General features: G+C 38.0%; 1 protein-coding gene across 1 annotated transcript in view; it reads right to left on the minus strand.

Moving 5' to 3' along the window:
- CPNE5 (copine 5) overlaps positions 1–17502 on the minus strand; it is a 202490-nt gene that overhangs the window by 21362 nt on the left and 163626 nt on the right. Inside the window, 1 exon segment of the mRNA XM_051996747.1 lies at positions 14216–14291. Within this exon segment, the coding sequence (XP_051852707.1) occupies positions 14216–14291 (76 nt within the window).

The following is a 17502-nucleotide window of genomic DNA, read 5'->3' on the forward strand; positions in this document are numbered from 1 at the left end:
AAGCTCTGTTTGCTCTACCCTGGTTATACTTTTGCTCTTTCTACTGCGCCTCATTTCCCCACATCCTGTATGCTGACTTTCTCATTTGATTTTCACAGGTTCTCACTATTTCAAAAATATGCTTCTATATATTTCTGTTATATGTATTTAAACATTTTCACTAACTCATCAAGAAAATTTCTACCAACACTTCATCACATCTTAGTGTCTTATACACATAATAGTCTCTCATTTATATTCTTTTTTTTTTCTTGTTTCTCTGGTTATTTCCCCATCATATCCCTGTAGGCTTCCTGTCTGATTACTATTTTCTTAAGTGGGAACAGGAATTTTTAGCTTGATATTCTAGATCAGAATACTGAATGAGCACAGAGTAGTTGAGTATTTTGCCCATGATCACACAGCTATTTTTGTGGTAGAGGCAGCCTCCTAACACTTGTCCAAATGCCTCCATTCAACAAGTCTTGATTGGGTAATTGCTTTTCTTTTTTTTTTTTTTTTTTTTTTTAAATTTTTTATTTAATAATTACATTATATTGACACTCGTTTCTGTTCCGATTTTTTTCCCCCTCCCTCCCTCCACCCCCTCCCCTAGATGGCAAGCAGTCCTTTATATGTTGGATATGTTGCAGTATATCCTAGATACAATATATGTTTGCAGAACCGAACAGTTCTCTTGTTGCGTAGGGAGAATTGGATTCAGAAGGTATAAATAATCCGGGAAGAAAAACAAAAATGCAGATAGTTTACATTCGTTTCCCAGTGTTCTTTCTTTGGGTGTAGCTGCTTTTGTCCGTCATTTATCAATTGAAACTCAGGTCTCTTTGTCAAAGAAATCCACTTCCATCAAAATATGTCCTCATACAATATCGTTGTCGAAGTGTATAATGATCTCCTGGTTCTGCTCATTTCACTTAGCATCAGTTCATGTAAGTCTTGCCAGTCCTCTCTGTATTCATCCTGCTGGTCATTTCTTACAGAACAATAATATTCCATAACATTCATATACCACAATTTACCCAGCCATTCTCCAATTGATGGGCATCCATTCATTTTCCAGTTTCTAGCCACTACAAACAGGGCTGCTACAAACATTTTGGCACATACAGGTCCCTTTCCCTTCTTTAGTATTTCTTTGGGATATAAGCCCAATAGAAACACTGCTGGATCAAAGGGTATGCACAATTTGATAATTTTTTGGGCATAATTCCAGATTGCTCTCCAGAATGGTTGGATTCGTTCACAACTCCACCAACAATGCATTAGTGTCCCAGTTTTCCCGCATCCCCTCCAACATTCATCATTATTTTTTCCTGTCATCTTAGCCAATCTGACAGGTGTGTAGTGGTATCTCAGAGTTGTCTTAATTTGCATTTCTCTGATCAATAATGATTTGGAACACTCTTTCATATGAGTGGTAATAGTTTCAATCTCATCCTCTGAAAATTGTCTGTTCATATCCTTTGACCATTTATCAATTGGAGAATGGCTTGATTTCTTATAAATTTGAGTCAGTTCTCTATATATTTTGGAAATGAGGCCTTTATCAGAACCTTTAACTGTGAAAATGTTTTCCCAGTTTGTTGCTTCCCTTCTAATCTTGTTTGCATTAGTTTTATTTGTACAAAAGCTTTTTAATTTGATGTAATCGAAATTTTCTATTCTGTGATCAGTAATGGTCTCTAGTTCATCTTTGGTCACAAATTTCTTTCTCCTCCACAAGTCTGAGAGATAAACTATTCTATGTTCCTCTAATTTATTTATAGTCTCGTTCTTTATGCCTAGGTCATAGACCCATTTTGATCTTATCTTGGTATATGGTGTTAAGTGTGGGTCCATGCCTAATTTCTGCCATACTAATTTCCAATTATCCCAGCAGTTTTTATCAAATAATGAATTCTTTTCCCAGAAGTTAGGGGCTTTGGGTTTGTCAAACACTAGATTGCTATAATTGACTATTCTGTCTTGTGAGCCTAGCCTTTTCCACTGATCCACTAATCTATTTCTTAGCCAATACCAAATGGTTTTGGTGACTGCTGCTTTATAATATAATTTTAGATCAGGTACAGCTAGGCCACCTTCATTTGATTTTTTTTTCATTAATTCCCTTGAGATTCTCGACTTTTTATTGTTCCATATGAATTTTGTTGTTATTTTTTCTAGATCAATAAAATATTTTCTTGGAAGTCTGATTGGTATAGCACTAAATAAATAGATTAGTTTAGGGAGTATTGTCATCTTTATTATGTTCGCTCGGCCGATCCAAGAGCACTTAATATTTTTCCAATTATTTAAGTCTGACTTTATTTGTGTGGAGACTTTTTTATAATTTTGCTCATATAATTCCTGACTTTCCTTTGGTAGATAGATTCCCAAATATTTTATGGTATCAACAGTTATTCTGAATGGAATTTCTCTTTGTATCTCTTGCTGTTGGGTTTTGTTGGTGATGTATAAAAATGCTGAGGATTTATGGGGATTTATTTTGTAGCCAGCTACTTTGCTAAAATTATGAATTATTTCCAATAGCTTTTTGGTAGAATCTCTGGGGTTCTCTAGGTATACCATCATATCATCTGCAAAGAGTGATAGTTTGGTTTCCTCATTGCCTACTCTAATTCCTTTTATATCTTTCTCGACTCTTATTGCCGAGGCTAGTGTTTCTAATACGATATTAAATAATAATGGTGATAGTGGGCAACCTTGCTTCACTCCAGATCTTACTGGGAAAGGTTCCAGTTTTTCCCCATTGCATATGATGCTTACTGATGGTTTTAAATATATGCTCCTGACTATTTTAAGGAAAAGTCCATTTATTCCTATGCTCTCAAGTGTTTTTATTAGGAATGGATGTTGGATTTTATCAAATGCTTTTTCTGCATCTATTGAGATGATCATGTGGTTTTTGTTTGTTTGGTTATTGATATAGTCAATTATGCTAATAGTTTTCCTAATATTGAACCAGCCCTGCATTCCTGGTATAAATCCTACTTGGTCATAGTGTATTATCCTGGTGACAATTTTCTGTAATCTTTTTGCTAATATTTTATTTAAGATTTTAGCATCAATATTCATTAGGGAGATTGGTCTATAATTTTCTTTCTCTGTTTTCAGCCTACCTGGTTTAGGTATCAGTACCATATCTGTGTCATAAAAGGAGTTTGGTAGGACTCCTTCAATCCCTATTTTTTCAAATAGTTTATATAACATTGGAGTTAATTGTTCTTTAAATGTTTGGTAGAATTCACATGTAAATCCATCTGGTCCTGGGGATTTTTTCTTAGGGAGTTGATTGATAGTTTGTTCTATTTCTTTTTCTGAGATGGGACTGTTTAGGATATTTACTTCTTCCTCTGTTAGTTTGGGCAAGCTGTATTTTTGGAGGTATTTTTCTATTTCATTTAAGTTGTCGAATTTATTGGCATAAAGTTGGGCAAAGTAACTCCTAATTATTGCTCTAATTTCCTCTTCGTTAGTGGTGAGTTCTCCCTTTTCATTTTTAAGACTAACAATTTGATTTTCCTCTTTCCTTTTTTTAATCAGATTTACTAAGGGTTTGTCTATTTTGTTGGTTTTTTCATAGAACCAACTCTTAGTTTTATTAATCAATTCAATAGTTTTTTTACTTTCAATTTTATTGATCTCACCTTTTACTTTTAGAATTTCAAGTTTAGTGTTTGACTGGGGGTTTTTAATTTGTTCCTTTTCTAGCATTTTTAATTGCAAACCCAATTCATTGACCTTCTCTTTCTCTATTTTATACAAATAGGCCTCTAGAGATATGAAATTTCCCCTTATTATCGCTTTGGCTGCATCCCATACATTTTGGTATGATGTCTCATTATTATCGTTTTCTTGGGTGAAGTTATTAATTATGTCTATGATTTGCTGTTTCACCCAATCATTCTTTAGTATGAGATTATTTAGTTTCCAATTATTTTTTGGTCTACTTCCCCCTGCTTTTTTGTTGAATGTAATTTTCATTGCATCGTGGTCTGAAAAGGATGCATTTACTATTTCTGCCTTACTACATTTGAGTTTGAGGTTTTTATGTCCTAATATATGGTCAATTTTTGTATAGGTTCCATGAACTGCTGAAAAGAAAGTGTATTCCTTTCTGTCTCCATTACATTTTCTCCAGAGATCTATCATATCTAACTTTTCTAGTATTCTATTTACCTCTTTGACTTCTTTCTTATTTATTTTGTGGTTTGATTTATCTAATTCTGAGAGTGCAAGGTTAAGATCTCCCACTATTATAGTTTTACTGTCTATTTCTTCTTGCAGCTCTCTTAGTTTTTCTTTTAAGAATTTAGATGCTACCCCACTTGGTGCATATATGTTTAATATAGATAGTGCTTCATTATCCATGCTACCCTTTAGCAAGATATAGTGTCCTTCCTTATCTCTTTTAATTAGGTCAATTTTTGCTTTAGCTTGATCTGAGATCAGGATGGCTACCCCTGCTTTTTTGACTTCACCTGAAGCATAGTAGATTTTGCTCCAACCTTTTACCTTTAACCTGCATGTATCTCCCCGCTTCAGGTGTGTTTCCTGTAAACAACATATTGTAGGATTCTGGCTTTTAATCCATTCTGCTAACCGCTTCCTCTTTATGGGGGAGTTTACCCCGTTCACGTTTATGGTTAGAATGACCAATTCTGTATTACTTGCCATCTTGTTAACCCCGGTTTATGCTTTCCTCCCTTCTTTCCCCTTTCCCCCCCTTCCAAGTATTAAGCTTGTGAGCACCCCTTGCTTCTCACAGCCCTCCCTTTTTAGTGTCCCTCCCCCGCCTTAGAGTTCCTCCCCCTATCTTACCCCTTTCCCTCCCAGTTCCCGTATTCCCTTCCGCTTAGCTTATTCCTTCCCTTTCCACTTTTCCCTTCTCACTTTTCAATGAGATGGGAGAAGTTTCACCATAGATTGAATATGTCTTAAGATTTTTCACTTAAAGCCAATTCTGAAGGCAGTAAGATACCCACTATATTCATCCCCCTCCATTCTTTCTCTCAGATATAATAGGTTTCCTATGCCTCTTCATGAGATGTACTACCCCCACTTTACCCTTTTTCTGGTACAATGTCCTTTCCACATCAATTTCTAGAACAAGGTATACATGTATTCTTTATACATCTATATAGTCAAAATATAGTTCCCAAGATTAATCTTTACCTTTTTAGATTTCTCTTGAGTTCTATATTTGTAGATCAAACTTTTTGTTAAGTTCTGGTTTTTTCATCAGAAATAGATGAAATTCGCTTACTTCGTTGAATGTCCATCTTCTTCCCTGGAAAAAGATGCTCATTCTCGCTGGGTATGTTATTTTTGGTTGCATACCAAGTTCCTTAGCCTTTTGGAATATTATATTCCAGGCCCTTCGATCTTTTAATGTGGATGCTGCCAGATCCTGGGTGATCCTTATTGTGGCTCCTTGATACTTGAATTGGGTTTTTCTAGCCGCTTGTAATATTTTTTCCTTCATCTGAGGGTTCTGGCATTTGGCCACTATATTCCTTGGTGTTTTGATTTTAGGATCCCTTTCAGTGGGTGATCGATGAATCCTTTCAATGTTTATTTTTTCCTCTGTTCCTATGACTTCTGGGCAGTTCTCTTTGATAATTTCCTGGAAGACAGTGTCCAGGCTCTTTTTTTTCATCATGTTTTTCTGGGAGTCCAATGATTCTCAGATTGTCTCTCCTGGATCTGTTTTCCAGGTCTGTTGTCTTCCCCAGAAGGTATTTCACATTTTTCTCCATTGTTTGATTTTTTTGGATTTGCTTGACTGATTCTTCTTGTCTCCTCGAGTCATTTAATTCCACTTGTTCAATTCTGATTTTCAGTGAAGTATTCTCTTCACTCACTTTTTTAAAAATCTTTCTCTAATTGTCCCATTGAGTTCTTTTGTTCTGTGGAATTTTTTTCCATTTCGCCAATTTTGTTTTTTAGAGAGCTGTTTTCTGTTTCCAGTTCACTAATCCTATTTTTCAAGGATTTTACTTCTTTATCCACTCTCTCTTTAACTGACTTCTCCAGGCTCTTTTGCCAAGCCTCCCTCTCCTTTTCCCAAGCCTCCCTCTCCTTTTCCCAAGCCTCACTCTGCTTTCCCCATTTTTCTTCTAGCTCCCTTGTGAGAGCCTTTTTAATCACTTCTATGAGGTTCATCTGTGCTGAGGAACAGACAATCTCCTCCTTTGGGGAATCACCTGGGGACTGCCTGTTTTTAGTCTCCTCAGGATTTAGAGTCTGCTCTCTATCTGTGTAGAAGCTGTCAAGGGTTAAAGTCCTCTTCAGCTTCTTGCTCATTCTGTCTATTAATCAAAGACAAACTACCAAAGAAAAACAGAAAAAACTGGAGTCTTTCTTTGGGGGGGGGCTGGGTGTGTTATCGAGCTTCCTCTACAGACTGCAGGGGCAGCAGTGAGGCACTAGCAGGACTGTGCTGCGCCTGCGCTCTGAGATCCCAGAGCGTGCTGAGTCACTGAGGGGGGGGAAGGGGGGGGGGCGGCCAGGTCCTGAGAGACTCCAGCTGTTTGGGGTTGTGTTCTTCAGCCCCGGTGTTTTTAGCTTCTCTGCTGGGCTGCTGACTTGCTGCCGGAGGAAAGTATCCAAACCTGTAGCGAAGCTCTCCCCGCAGAAACGGCTACAATCACTCTCCACCCCCTCTCCAGTCTGCTCCCGTGCTCTCACTGCTGCTGCCCGCCGCCTGCGCCCGATCTAAAACCGCCCCAGCCCTCCAGTAAAGACAGACCTTTCTTGGCGGATCTCAAGGATGGCTTCTCTTGGTAACTATTTGTGGGTTTTTTTCAGTCAAGCATTGATTCAGAGGCTTGTAATGAAGTGGATAGTGAGAGAAAGCGCGGAGCTTATGCAACTGTGAGCCTCCTCTCCGCCATCTTAACCGGAAGTCCCGGGTAATTGCTTTTCAAGAGGCCTGAGGGGAGTTGCAAAGATGACCCAAATATCAACACTGTCCTCAAGGAATTTACAATTTAACAGAAGAGATGGAATTTAGCAGAAGAGTTCAAATTGCTGAACTCAGAATCATTGTAGCCAAGCTTAAAATCCTATTTCTGTCATTTCTTTCCATATAATCGTGAACAGGCTCTATTTTCTCATCTCAAAAGAAGGAGCTGGACTAGATAGATTACGAAGTCCCTTCTAGTTCTAAATCTATGATATGATCAATTGTACAAGTATTTATTTTATAAAATAGTATATTGTTTTTGCATCATTTCAGTCCTTTATGACTCCAGTTGGTGTTTTCTTGGCAAAGATATTAGAATGGTTTGCCATTTTCTTCTCCAGTTCATTTGATAGATGAGAAAACTGAGGGTTAAGTGACTTGCCCAGGGTCACACAGCTAGTAGACCAGATTTGAAGTCAGTAAATTGAGTCTTTCCGACTCCAGGCCAATCCACTGCTCCACCTAATGGCCTATATGCCTAGCACATAGTAGGTAATTAAATGCTTAATGATTGAGAGGAACTAGACAGACTTTCTGTAGGAGGTAGCACTCTAACTAAAAGAAGCTGGAGGAAGTCAGAGAGTACATGAGGTGAAGATGAATAAGAAATATATACTTTGGATAGAAAATGGCATGAGCAAAGGCCCATAGACTAAAGATAGACTGCCATCCATGGGGAACAGCAAGTGGTGATGTGAGTTCACCATCCAATCTGGTTAAGAATCATGGCAAATAGGTTCTATTTTACAACTAGAAATTTATCACATGACCAAAGAGGACCAGAAGGTTGGTACCCCAAAGGCTAGTTTTCTCCTAAAAAGACAATGAAACTATCAACAAAAAATGATCAAAGGATTGAATAGACAATTTTCAGATGAAAAATTAAAACCATTTCTAGTCATGGAAAAAATGCTCTAAATCACTATTGATCATAGAAATGCAAATCAAGACAACTCTGAGATACCACTATACCTCTTTCAGATTGGCTAGGATGACAGGAAAAAATAATGATGAAGGTTGGAAGGGATGTAGGAAAACTGGGACACTAATACATTGTTGGTGGAGTTGTAAACAACCATTCTGGAATTCTGGAATATAGAAATATGCCTAAAGGACTATCAAACTGTGTATACCCTTTGATCCAGTAGTGTCTCTATCTTGTATCCCAAAGAGATCATAAAAAGGGAAAAGGACCCAGATGTGCAAAAATGTTTGTGCCAGCTCTTTTGGTAGTGGCATGAAACTGGAAACTGAGTAGATGCCTGTCAGTTGGCTGAATAAGTTATGAATGCTATGGAATATTATTATTCTATAAGAATTGATCAGGAGCATGATTTTAGAGAGGCCTGGAGAGACTTGTATGAACTGATGCTAAGTGAAGTGAGTAAAAGTAAGAGAACATTGTACACAGCAACAAGAAGATTATGAGATGATCAATTCTGATGGGCATGGTTCTTTTCAACAGTGAGATGATTCAGGCCAGTTCCAAAGGACTTGTGAGGGAAACAGCCAACTACACCCAGAAAGAGGACTGTGGAACTGAATATGGATCACAACATAATATTTTATTGTTGTTTTTTGCTTGCTTTTTGTTTTCTTTGTCACTTTTTCTTTTTTGTTCTGATTTTTCTTGGGCAGCATGATAATTGTGGAAGTATATATAGAAGAATTGTGTATGTTTAACACATATTGGATTATTTGCTGTCTAAGGGAGTAGGTAGAGGGAAGTGAGGGAGAAAAAAATTTGGAACACAAAGCTTTGCAAGAATGAATATTGAAAACTATGCATAAAGCTAAAAAAAATAAAAAAGAAACCATCATCAAAATTTAATTGATCCAAGGGACCAAGACTTTAACCACTGGTGAAGCTTCCCAGTCACCTAAAGTATAAAAGAAAAAGCCCCTCAGGTCTAATGGATTTTCCACTGCCCCATGAGTCAACATGCTCTTCTGATTTCTCTCTCCATCCTGGCAAATGAAGAGGTGAGCAATGCCATGTTCAAATGAATCAACAATATACTTGCAGAGCAGCATTTTAGCAGCTGTACAGAAGGAGGAGAGAGGCTCCCCTAATTGGAAGAGACCAATCAAGAAATTACTGCAATAGTCCAGATAAGAGAACATGAAAATCTGAGCTAACATTGGACAAGAGAGCCCCTGAGGTCCCTTCCAAATGTGACCCTATTATCCTACAAAAGGATAAGTGAATGGAGGACAAGGAAGGGGTCAGCACCAAGGGCACCAATAGAGGGATTGGCATTTGAAAGAAGCCATCTCCCAAGAGAGGGAGTTGATGTAGTCACTCATGTGAGTAGAGACAGGAGACAGACATGAGATAGAGCATTTAGAGACTCAGTAAGAATTGGTAATTGACTTTACAGATGACATGATGGTATACCTAAAGAATCCTAGAATATCAATTAAAAAACTACTTGAAAAAATTAAAAACTTTAGCAAAGTTGCAGGATATAAAATAAACCCACATAAATCATCAGCATTTCTGTTTATTACCAACAAAGCTCAGCAGCAAGAGTTAGAAAAAGAAATTCCACTTAAAATAAACTGTAGACAATATAAAATATTTGGGAGCCTGCCTTCTAAGACAAGGCCAGGAACTATTTGAACACAATTACCAAACACTTTTCACACACATAAAGTCAGATCTAAACAATTAGAAAAATATCAAAGTGCTCGTGAATAGGCTGAGCTCATATAATAAAAATGACAATTTCACCTAAATTAATTAATTTATTTAGTGCCATACCAATCAAATTACCAACAATTATCTGCTTGCTCACCATTTATTATAGTACAATAGATTTCAGAAAAACCTAAAGAGACCTACATGAATTGATGCCGAGTGAAGTGAGCAGAACCAGGAGAACATTGTGCACAGTAACAGCAAGATGATATGATGATCAACTATGACAGTCTTAGCTCTTCTCAGCAATATAATGACCCAAGACAATTCCAAAAGACTCATGATGGAAAATGCTCTTCACATCCAGAGAAAGAACTGTGGAATCTGAATGCAGATTGAAGCACACCATTTTCCTTTTGTTGTTGTTGTTTTCTTTCTTGTGATTTTCCCCTTTTGTTATGATTCTTTTTTTCACAATATGACTATTGTGCAAATGTTTACCTATTATTATTATTATATTAGATCTACCTATATCAAATTGCTTCATCTCTTAAGGAAGGGGAAGAAAAAGTTGAAGAGAAAGAGAAAAATTTGCAACTCAAAATCTTATACAAGTAAATGTGGAGAATTCTGTTGTTCTCAAAAACCAACAGAAGGAAAAGCGGGAGAAAAAGAACTGGCAACTGATTAAATACAAGGGATTGGATAGCCTTGAAAAATGAAGAGTGGAAGATATCTCTGGGATACAAACCTGGACAACTTGAAGAACGGTGGTAGAAACAGGGAAGTAAGGAAGAAAAGAAGGTTCAGATGAGTTTTCTTTTAGAAGGAAACTAACAAGCATTTACTAAGTGCCTACTATGTATCAAGCACTATACTAATTACTTTACAAGTATCTCATTTGACCCCTGGGGGATAGATGCTATCATTATAGCCATTTTACAGGGGAGTAAAATAAGACAGTTAAATGATTTCTCCAGTGATGAACAATTAGTAAGTGTCTGAGGCTGGATTTGAACTCAGATTTTCTGTCTCAAGACCTAGGACTCTATTCATTGCGACATCTAGTATAGTAATCATAGATGAATCCCCTAGGAGCTGATGAGATCACAAGTATAAACATAGAGATAGAAGCAGAGATGCAGAGAAACAGATAAAGAAGAAAGGATTCAGAAAATCAGAGAGAGAGAAAAAGGTAGAAAAACAGAGAGGGGCTAGAAAGAGAGAGAAGAAAAAAGATAGAAGGCTCAAGATAGACATCTAAGGATACCATCAGTAGTAGTTTGGGTGTGGATGATTACAAAGAAGACTAAGGGGTGGCTGGAGGAGAGTCAGGAGAGAACAATGTCTTGGAAGCCTAGGGAAATGTGTCTAGACCAAGGAAGTGGTAAACAGTGTTAAATGCAGTAGATAGTTTTTGACCTGAAATTAGGGAGATCTAAGTTCAAATTCTGCCTCAGACACCTACTATCTGAGTGACTCAAAGTCACATGACCTTTTTCACCCTAAGCTTCTTCATTTGTAAAAAGGAAATAATAACAACATAGAGAGTTATTGTGAGGATCGAACAAGATAATATCTATAAAGCATTTTGCAAACATTTATGGGGGTATGAAGGCTATCTATCATTATTATATGCTTTGAAAAAGTTAAGGGTGAAATCTGAGAAGTCATTTGGTAACCTTAGAGACAGAAATTTCATTTGAATGAATGAGGCTGTAAGCCAGATTGCAAAGGTTTGAGAAATGAGTGGGAGGTGACAAAGAAGAGGCAACTAGTGTAGGCAGATTTTTTCTAGGAGTTTGGCCGTGAAAGGCAGGATAGCTTGAGGGGATGGCAGGTTCAAGTGTGTGTGTTTTTTTTAAAGGATGGGTGTGATCTGGACATGTTTGTAAGCAGTAGGAAAGGCGTCAGTGGATAAATAAAGACCGAAAATTAGACATAAGAACTGAACAAGAGATTCTTTAAGTTTCTTTCCTATTTGAAATCTAGGAACCTATGAATCCTATGACTAAAGATGTGATCAGGGTCATCCAAGCTCATACAAGATGTGGAAGGGGTCCAGTAGAGACTTGTAAAGGGGTCCAGTAGAGATTTGTAAATTGCAAGAAGTCATCTGCAAAGGGACAAGGGTTAATCACCAAGTGTAAAAAATGAGAAGAAAACTGAGAAGAGGGACAAGCAAGAGTAGGCTTTTGGGAAAAGCCTGTGATAAGGTTGGAAGACCCATTCACGTACACACATATAGATCCACACATATGCAAAGTCAATGCACTATATAACATGTAAGTTATCATATTCCTAAGCAGAGAGACACAAACAGGTAACAGACTCACGTTCACTAGATGTCCAATTATTTTTTAGCAAGGTACAGAGAGGGTGGTTAATATAGTGTATGACTAACCAGGTGAGTAACTCTGTCTTTACCTCTATGCAACCCCATTTTCTCCTCTGTAAAATTAAGGTGTTGACTAGCTCCATTATATCCCCTCCCCACCTCCCCAAGGAAGGCTAGCTCTCATGGCTATAATACATACAGAGAACCAGCTCCCCCTAGGGGCCTCAGGAAGCAACACAGACCTGGCCTCTAGCTTCCAAACTAGAAAGCTAGTTTTAGCTTTCTCCACACTCCACCTCCTGTCTCTTAGGGTGATATGAAGAGTTCCCCAGAGTCAGTCAACTGGTGAGTGTCAGAGACAGGAATTAAATGCAAACTTTTTAATTCTCCAACACTATATCTAATATTGTTCTCAGCAGGGGATCACTACCTTCCTACCCTTTCCAGAAGCAGAGAGGTTTCTGTACACTCCCTTACTGGATCCTGCATGAAGGGAAACTTCCTGAGGGGTGGGATGGGGAGGGAAATGAAATTCTCCAGTTTCAGGGGTTTAGTTGAACAAGCTTTGTGTCCTAAAGGGGCCATTATTGGAAACCCACAATCAAAAGGACTTTTCTCTTCCTTTTCATTGAGGGATCAAGTTCTTCTATGTGTGAAGGATTCTGGGTATTCTGATCTTCTCTCAACTGATCCCTGAGAAGACTAAATAAGAATCAAAAGGGAGATTTGCCTCATTTCCCATTCCTTTCAGAGGCAGGGAACAAGAAAAGTGAGCCTTATTTAGTAAGTGTAAAAAATTAGGGTGTTGATTTGATTCCTGTTCAGTGCAATAAATTTATGGACCATCTAGTATGTGCCCAGACTTGTACTAGGGGAGCATGGGGTAAGAAAAAAATGTGGCCCCTGCCCTCAAGGAGATAAATAAGTCTCTTGGAGGAGAGGAGGCACACAAAACTAGAGGACAATAAACATTATTATCCAAGAAATTCTGGTTCAAATCTCACCTTTCAGTGAGCCTGCCCACTTAATCATCTAATCAATTCTCAAAAACTAAGAGTTGTAGAAAAGTTGCTAAATGGGGGGTAACATATCAATGAACTCAAAGGCCTAATATAAAAAACTCTCCAAAACATCACTTAAAGGCAAAAGTCCTTCATCCAAATTTAGGCTTTGATACTTGTTAGCTGTATGACGCAGGGAAATTATTTCGCTTCTTGGAATCTCAGGGTATTTATTTTTTTAAATCTGTATTTTTTACATATATATACATATATATACACACATATATATAACATATAAAGTTGTATTTATCATATATTATATAAAATATGTATTACATATTATTATATATTACATTATATAACATAATATTATATTCTAACCTCTTAGGTTAGTCCCAGACAAGTCTCTTAAAACTGCAAATTATAAGGGAATTTCTTAACCCAGGAGTTACCTATACAAATAAAATCATAGTTTGAGTCTTTATTTTTAACAAATGAGAAAGTGGGTTGATTATACATATTAAGTACAGAAAGAGTTCAGAAAGGGTGGAGAGAGATCAGTGGAATTGGGGGAAGGGGCAGAGAACTCCATGAAGAAAATGGAATTTGAGCTAAGCCTGAAATGATAGTAGAATTTGGCTCTACAGAGAAGAAGTAGAGCATTAAAGGTGGCAGGGAAGAATTTGGGCAACGATTCAGAGGTAGGAATTAAGCTAGTGAGGCATGAGTGGTTGGAATTATAGCTATTTTTATAGAGGAGGAAATCAAGTCCCAGAAAGGAAAAATTATTTGACCACAACCACCCAGCTAGTGAGTGACTGTACTGGAAATAGAACCCAGGTCTTCTTGCTCTCCCACTTAGTGCTTCCTCCTGTCCACCCCAACCTGATGCCTAGAAACTGAGATATTTTTGGTTGTTTTTGTTGTTCAGATATTTTCATTTATATGTGACTTTTTGTGATCCCTTCTGGGTTTTTTTTTTTTTTTTTTTTTTGACAAAGATACTGAGTCATTTACCATCTCTTTCTTCAGGTCATTTTACTGATGAGGAAATTGAGACAAAAGGGTTAAGTGATTTGCTCAGGGTCACTTAGCTGCCCCCTGAAAATAAGATAGAGATAAGATAAGAAAAGGGGACATCTTAAGTCATAGTGTGGACTTTTAGAGCCCCAGGCTTCAGGTTTCCAGATTCAGGTCTTCCCTAAAGACGGTGTGATCCTTTGAAACATACAGAAAATTGCAGGTTTAAAAGCAGGAAACAGACTCACCTCATAGATGTTGAATTGACTCTGCCCACGAGCCAGTTCCCGGTAGCTAGTAGTGAACTCTCCAATGAAGTCATGACTGCAAGAAAAAGCAAAAAAGCCTGAGTTCCAGGCTTCATTCTCCTCCCTCTGCCCCTTTCCTCTCTCTCCTAACTCCAAGTGTCTCCCTCAAAAGATATCCAAAATTCCACCATTAGAGCTTTATTCCTTTGGACTAGCTCCTGCCCTTTCTCTCTCACCTGTGTCTTCTTTCATTCTTGGCTCCAGAGTTCTGCCTTTGCTCCATGGTTTTTCCAGAGAGTGCCAAAAACCATTAGGAAGGCAACTCTGGAATGGAACGTATGCTTCCTATGTGAATTAAAGGAAGGCATGATAGGGTAGAAAGAATATCACTCTGATAACAGAAGAACAGGATTCCAGTCCCAGGTCTTATGCTTACTACCTGTGTGACTTTGGGCAAGCTAGCTAATTTTTTCTGAATCTCATTTTCCTCATCTGTAAAATGGGGAGGTTTTGTTTTGTTTTGTTTTGTTTTGTTTTTACTTCTAAAGGTATTATCCTATGAAGTTCTTTGTCCCTGAATGCCCAAGAAAGGGGCCAATTGAATTTTTGTCCTGAGTTCACTCCTCATTAGAGTCTCCTTATAGACCTATTAAAACCTATATAAGAGGACAATGATTATATAATATATGTATATATATACATATATATATTTACTTTTTAAAACTTCATTTTAAAATGATTATTAGTTTTTGACATTTACTTTTATGGATTTTCATTTCCATTTTTCTACCTTACTCCTCTCCACCATCTCCAAGACAGTAATTAATCTCAATTGTATTAAATATTTCCAAGATGGAAATAGGTGATGGGAATGGGGAAAATGAAAGAGTATAAGGTAATAGGAATAAGAATGGAAGATGGGGAATTAGGAATGAGGAATGTGAAAGAGAAATGGATCGTGGGATATGGGGGTGAAGGATGGAAAAAGGATAAGAAAGAGGTAGTGGGGAAAGGATATGGTTAAAGATGGATAGATAATGGAGAACTAAGGATGAGAAATAGGAAATGTGTGATGGACATAGGGCTTAACAAATTGGAGAGTGATCAATGGAAGGAAAGCACCAGAATTAAGAGATATCGAAAAAGATTTCTTATCAAAAATAGGACTTTTGCTGAGATTTGAAGGAAGCCAGGGAAGCCTGGAAAAGGAGATAAGGAGAGAGAATTCCAGCATGGGAAGGTCAGTGAAAGCATTCAGGAGGCAAGAGATGAGTGTCTTGGGTAAGAATAGCCTCAGGGCCAGTGTGTTTGAAGCGCAGAATACCTGGAGGGGAGGAAGCTGGAAGAAGACTAGTTGGGGGGTCCTTTGGATGCCAAACTGAGGATTTTCTATTTGATCCTGGACATTATAGGAAGCCCCTAGAATTTACTGAATGAGGGCTTGATTTTGTTAAGAGAGATCACAATAGCAGATGAGTGGAAGATGGATTAAAGTGGAAAAAGACCTGAGGCAAGGCCACCAGGTTATTGGAAAAATTGAGGCATGAGGTGATAGGTGCCTGCACTAGGGTGATGGTAATGCCAGAAATGTAAATACAATGTTATGGAGAGGGAAAGGAGAGGACTTGACCCTGGATTGGACATAGAGAGTAAGAGAAAGTGAAGAGTCTGGGATGATACCAAAGTTGCAAGCCAGGATGTCTGGGAAAATGATGGAGGAGTAGAAAATAAAATAAAATTTTTACAGGGTCACAAAGTCAGGCAGGAAACTTGATTCTCCATCTTCCATCCCCATCCCCCATTATCTCTCTCTCTTTCATAGACCCCATTCCCATCATTCATTTCCTACTCCGCATCTACAATTTCTCATTATCTGTCTCTCTTTCACTAGGCCCCCCCCCTTCCCGTTCCTATTCCCCATCCTCAGTCCCTTCATTGTCCTTTCTTATCCTTCATTTCCTCCATCATGCATTGTCCATCCATCTTTGTCACCCTCATTCCCTATCCTCCCACTTCTTAATCCCTGTCCTTAGTCTATTTTCATATTCCCCATTTCCTACACATCATATTCATGTCCTATGTCCATCACACATTTCTTATTCTCCATCCTTAGTTCCTCATTATCTATCCTTCCTTTACCATATCCATCCCCCACTACTTCTTTCTTATCCTTTTTCCATCTTTCATCCCATATCCCATGATCCATTTCTTTTTCACATTCCCCATTCCCATCCTCCATTTCCATTCCTATTATCTATTCCTTTTTTATTTTCCCCATTTCCATTATCCATTTCCATCCTACTCTCTTTATCCTTCATCCATCTTTTATCTTCCATTTCCCATTATCATTACTATTTCCCATTCTCCATTCTCCATTCCCATCTCTATTTTCTATTCCTCTTTCATATTCCTCATTCCCATCACTCATTTCATCCTATCCTCCTTATCCTCTCCTGATTCCCCATTTCCCACCATTCATCCCTCTTTCTCAATCCTCATTTTTATCATCCATTTCAAATTCCTGATCTTTATTTCCCCATTATTCATCTTCCATCTCTTATTCCTTATTACCCACCCCACATTCCCTATTCCCCACCACTCATCCATTTCCCATTCCTCACCCTCTACCTATTCACCATCTTCCATTCCCTACATTGGATCCTCCATCTCTCATCCTCAATCCTCCTCTCAGACTCCACACAACAACCACCCCCAAGATACACACACAGAATCAAAAGCAGAGCAGCTAGTAACATTTGCTCTGATCTTACTCTAGAAAATATGCTTTTAATAGGCATATTACTGTCATGCACACCCCCTCCAACTTATCTTTTTTTACCTCTGCTAGAATAACTTTCCAAAAAAAACCCAACCCAACCTTGTAGCTCCTCCTTCCTACTCGGTGAATAAAGTACAGAGCCCTCTACTCAGCATTCAAAGGCCTCCACACTCCTTCCTCCACTCTCTATTTGTAGCCTCATATCACATTACTTCCCTCCACATAATCTATGCTGCTGCCAAATAAATCACTTTACATCTTTGAAAAACCACAGAATATCTGGAAAAGAGCTAAATTTGGAATCCAAAAGGCCTGCAGCCAAACCTCAGCTCTGCCACTTAAGATATGTGTGTGATCTGGGGCCAATTACCTCCCCTTTGTGGACCTCAGTTTCTCCATCTGTAAAATGTGGGATTTGTTCAAGAAGATCTTTCAGGTCCTTTCCTTGGGTTATTTGTTATGCTTATTGCACACATATTATGTTTTTTCCTACATGCATGCCTTTGTC

Source organism: Antechinus flavipes, chromosome 4 (assembly GCF_016432865.1).
Source record: "Antechinus flavipes isolate AdamAnt ecotype Samford, QLD, Australia chromosome 4, AdamAnt_v2, whole genome shotgun sequence".
Taxonomy (NCBI): Eukaryota; Metazoa; Chordata; class Mammalia; order Dasyuromorphia; family Dasyuridae; genus Antechinus; species Antechinus flavipes.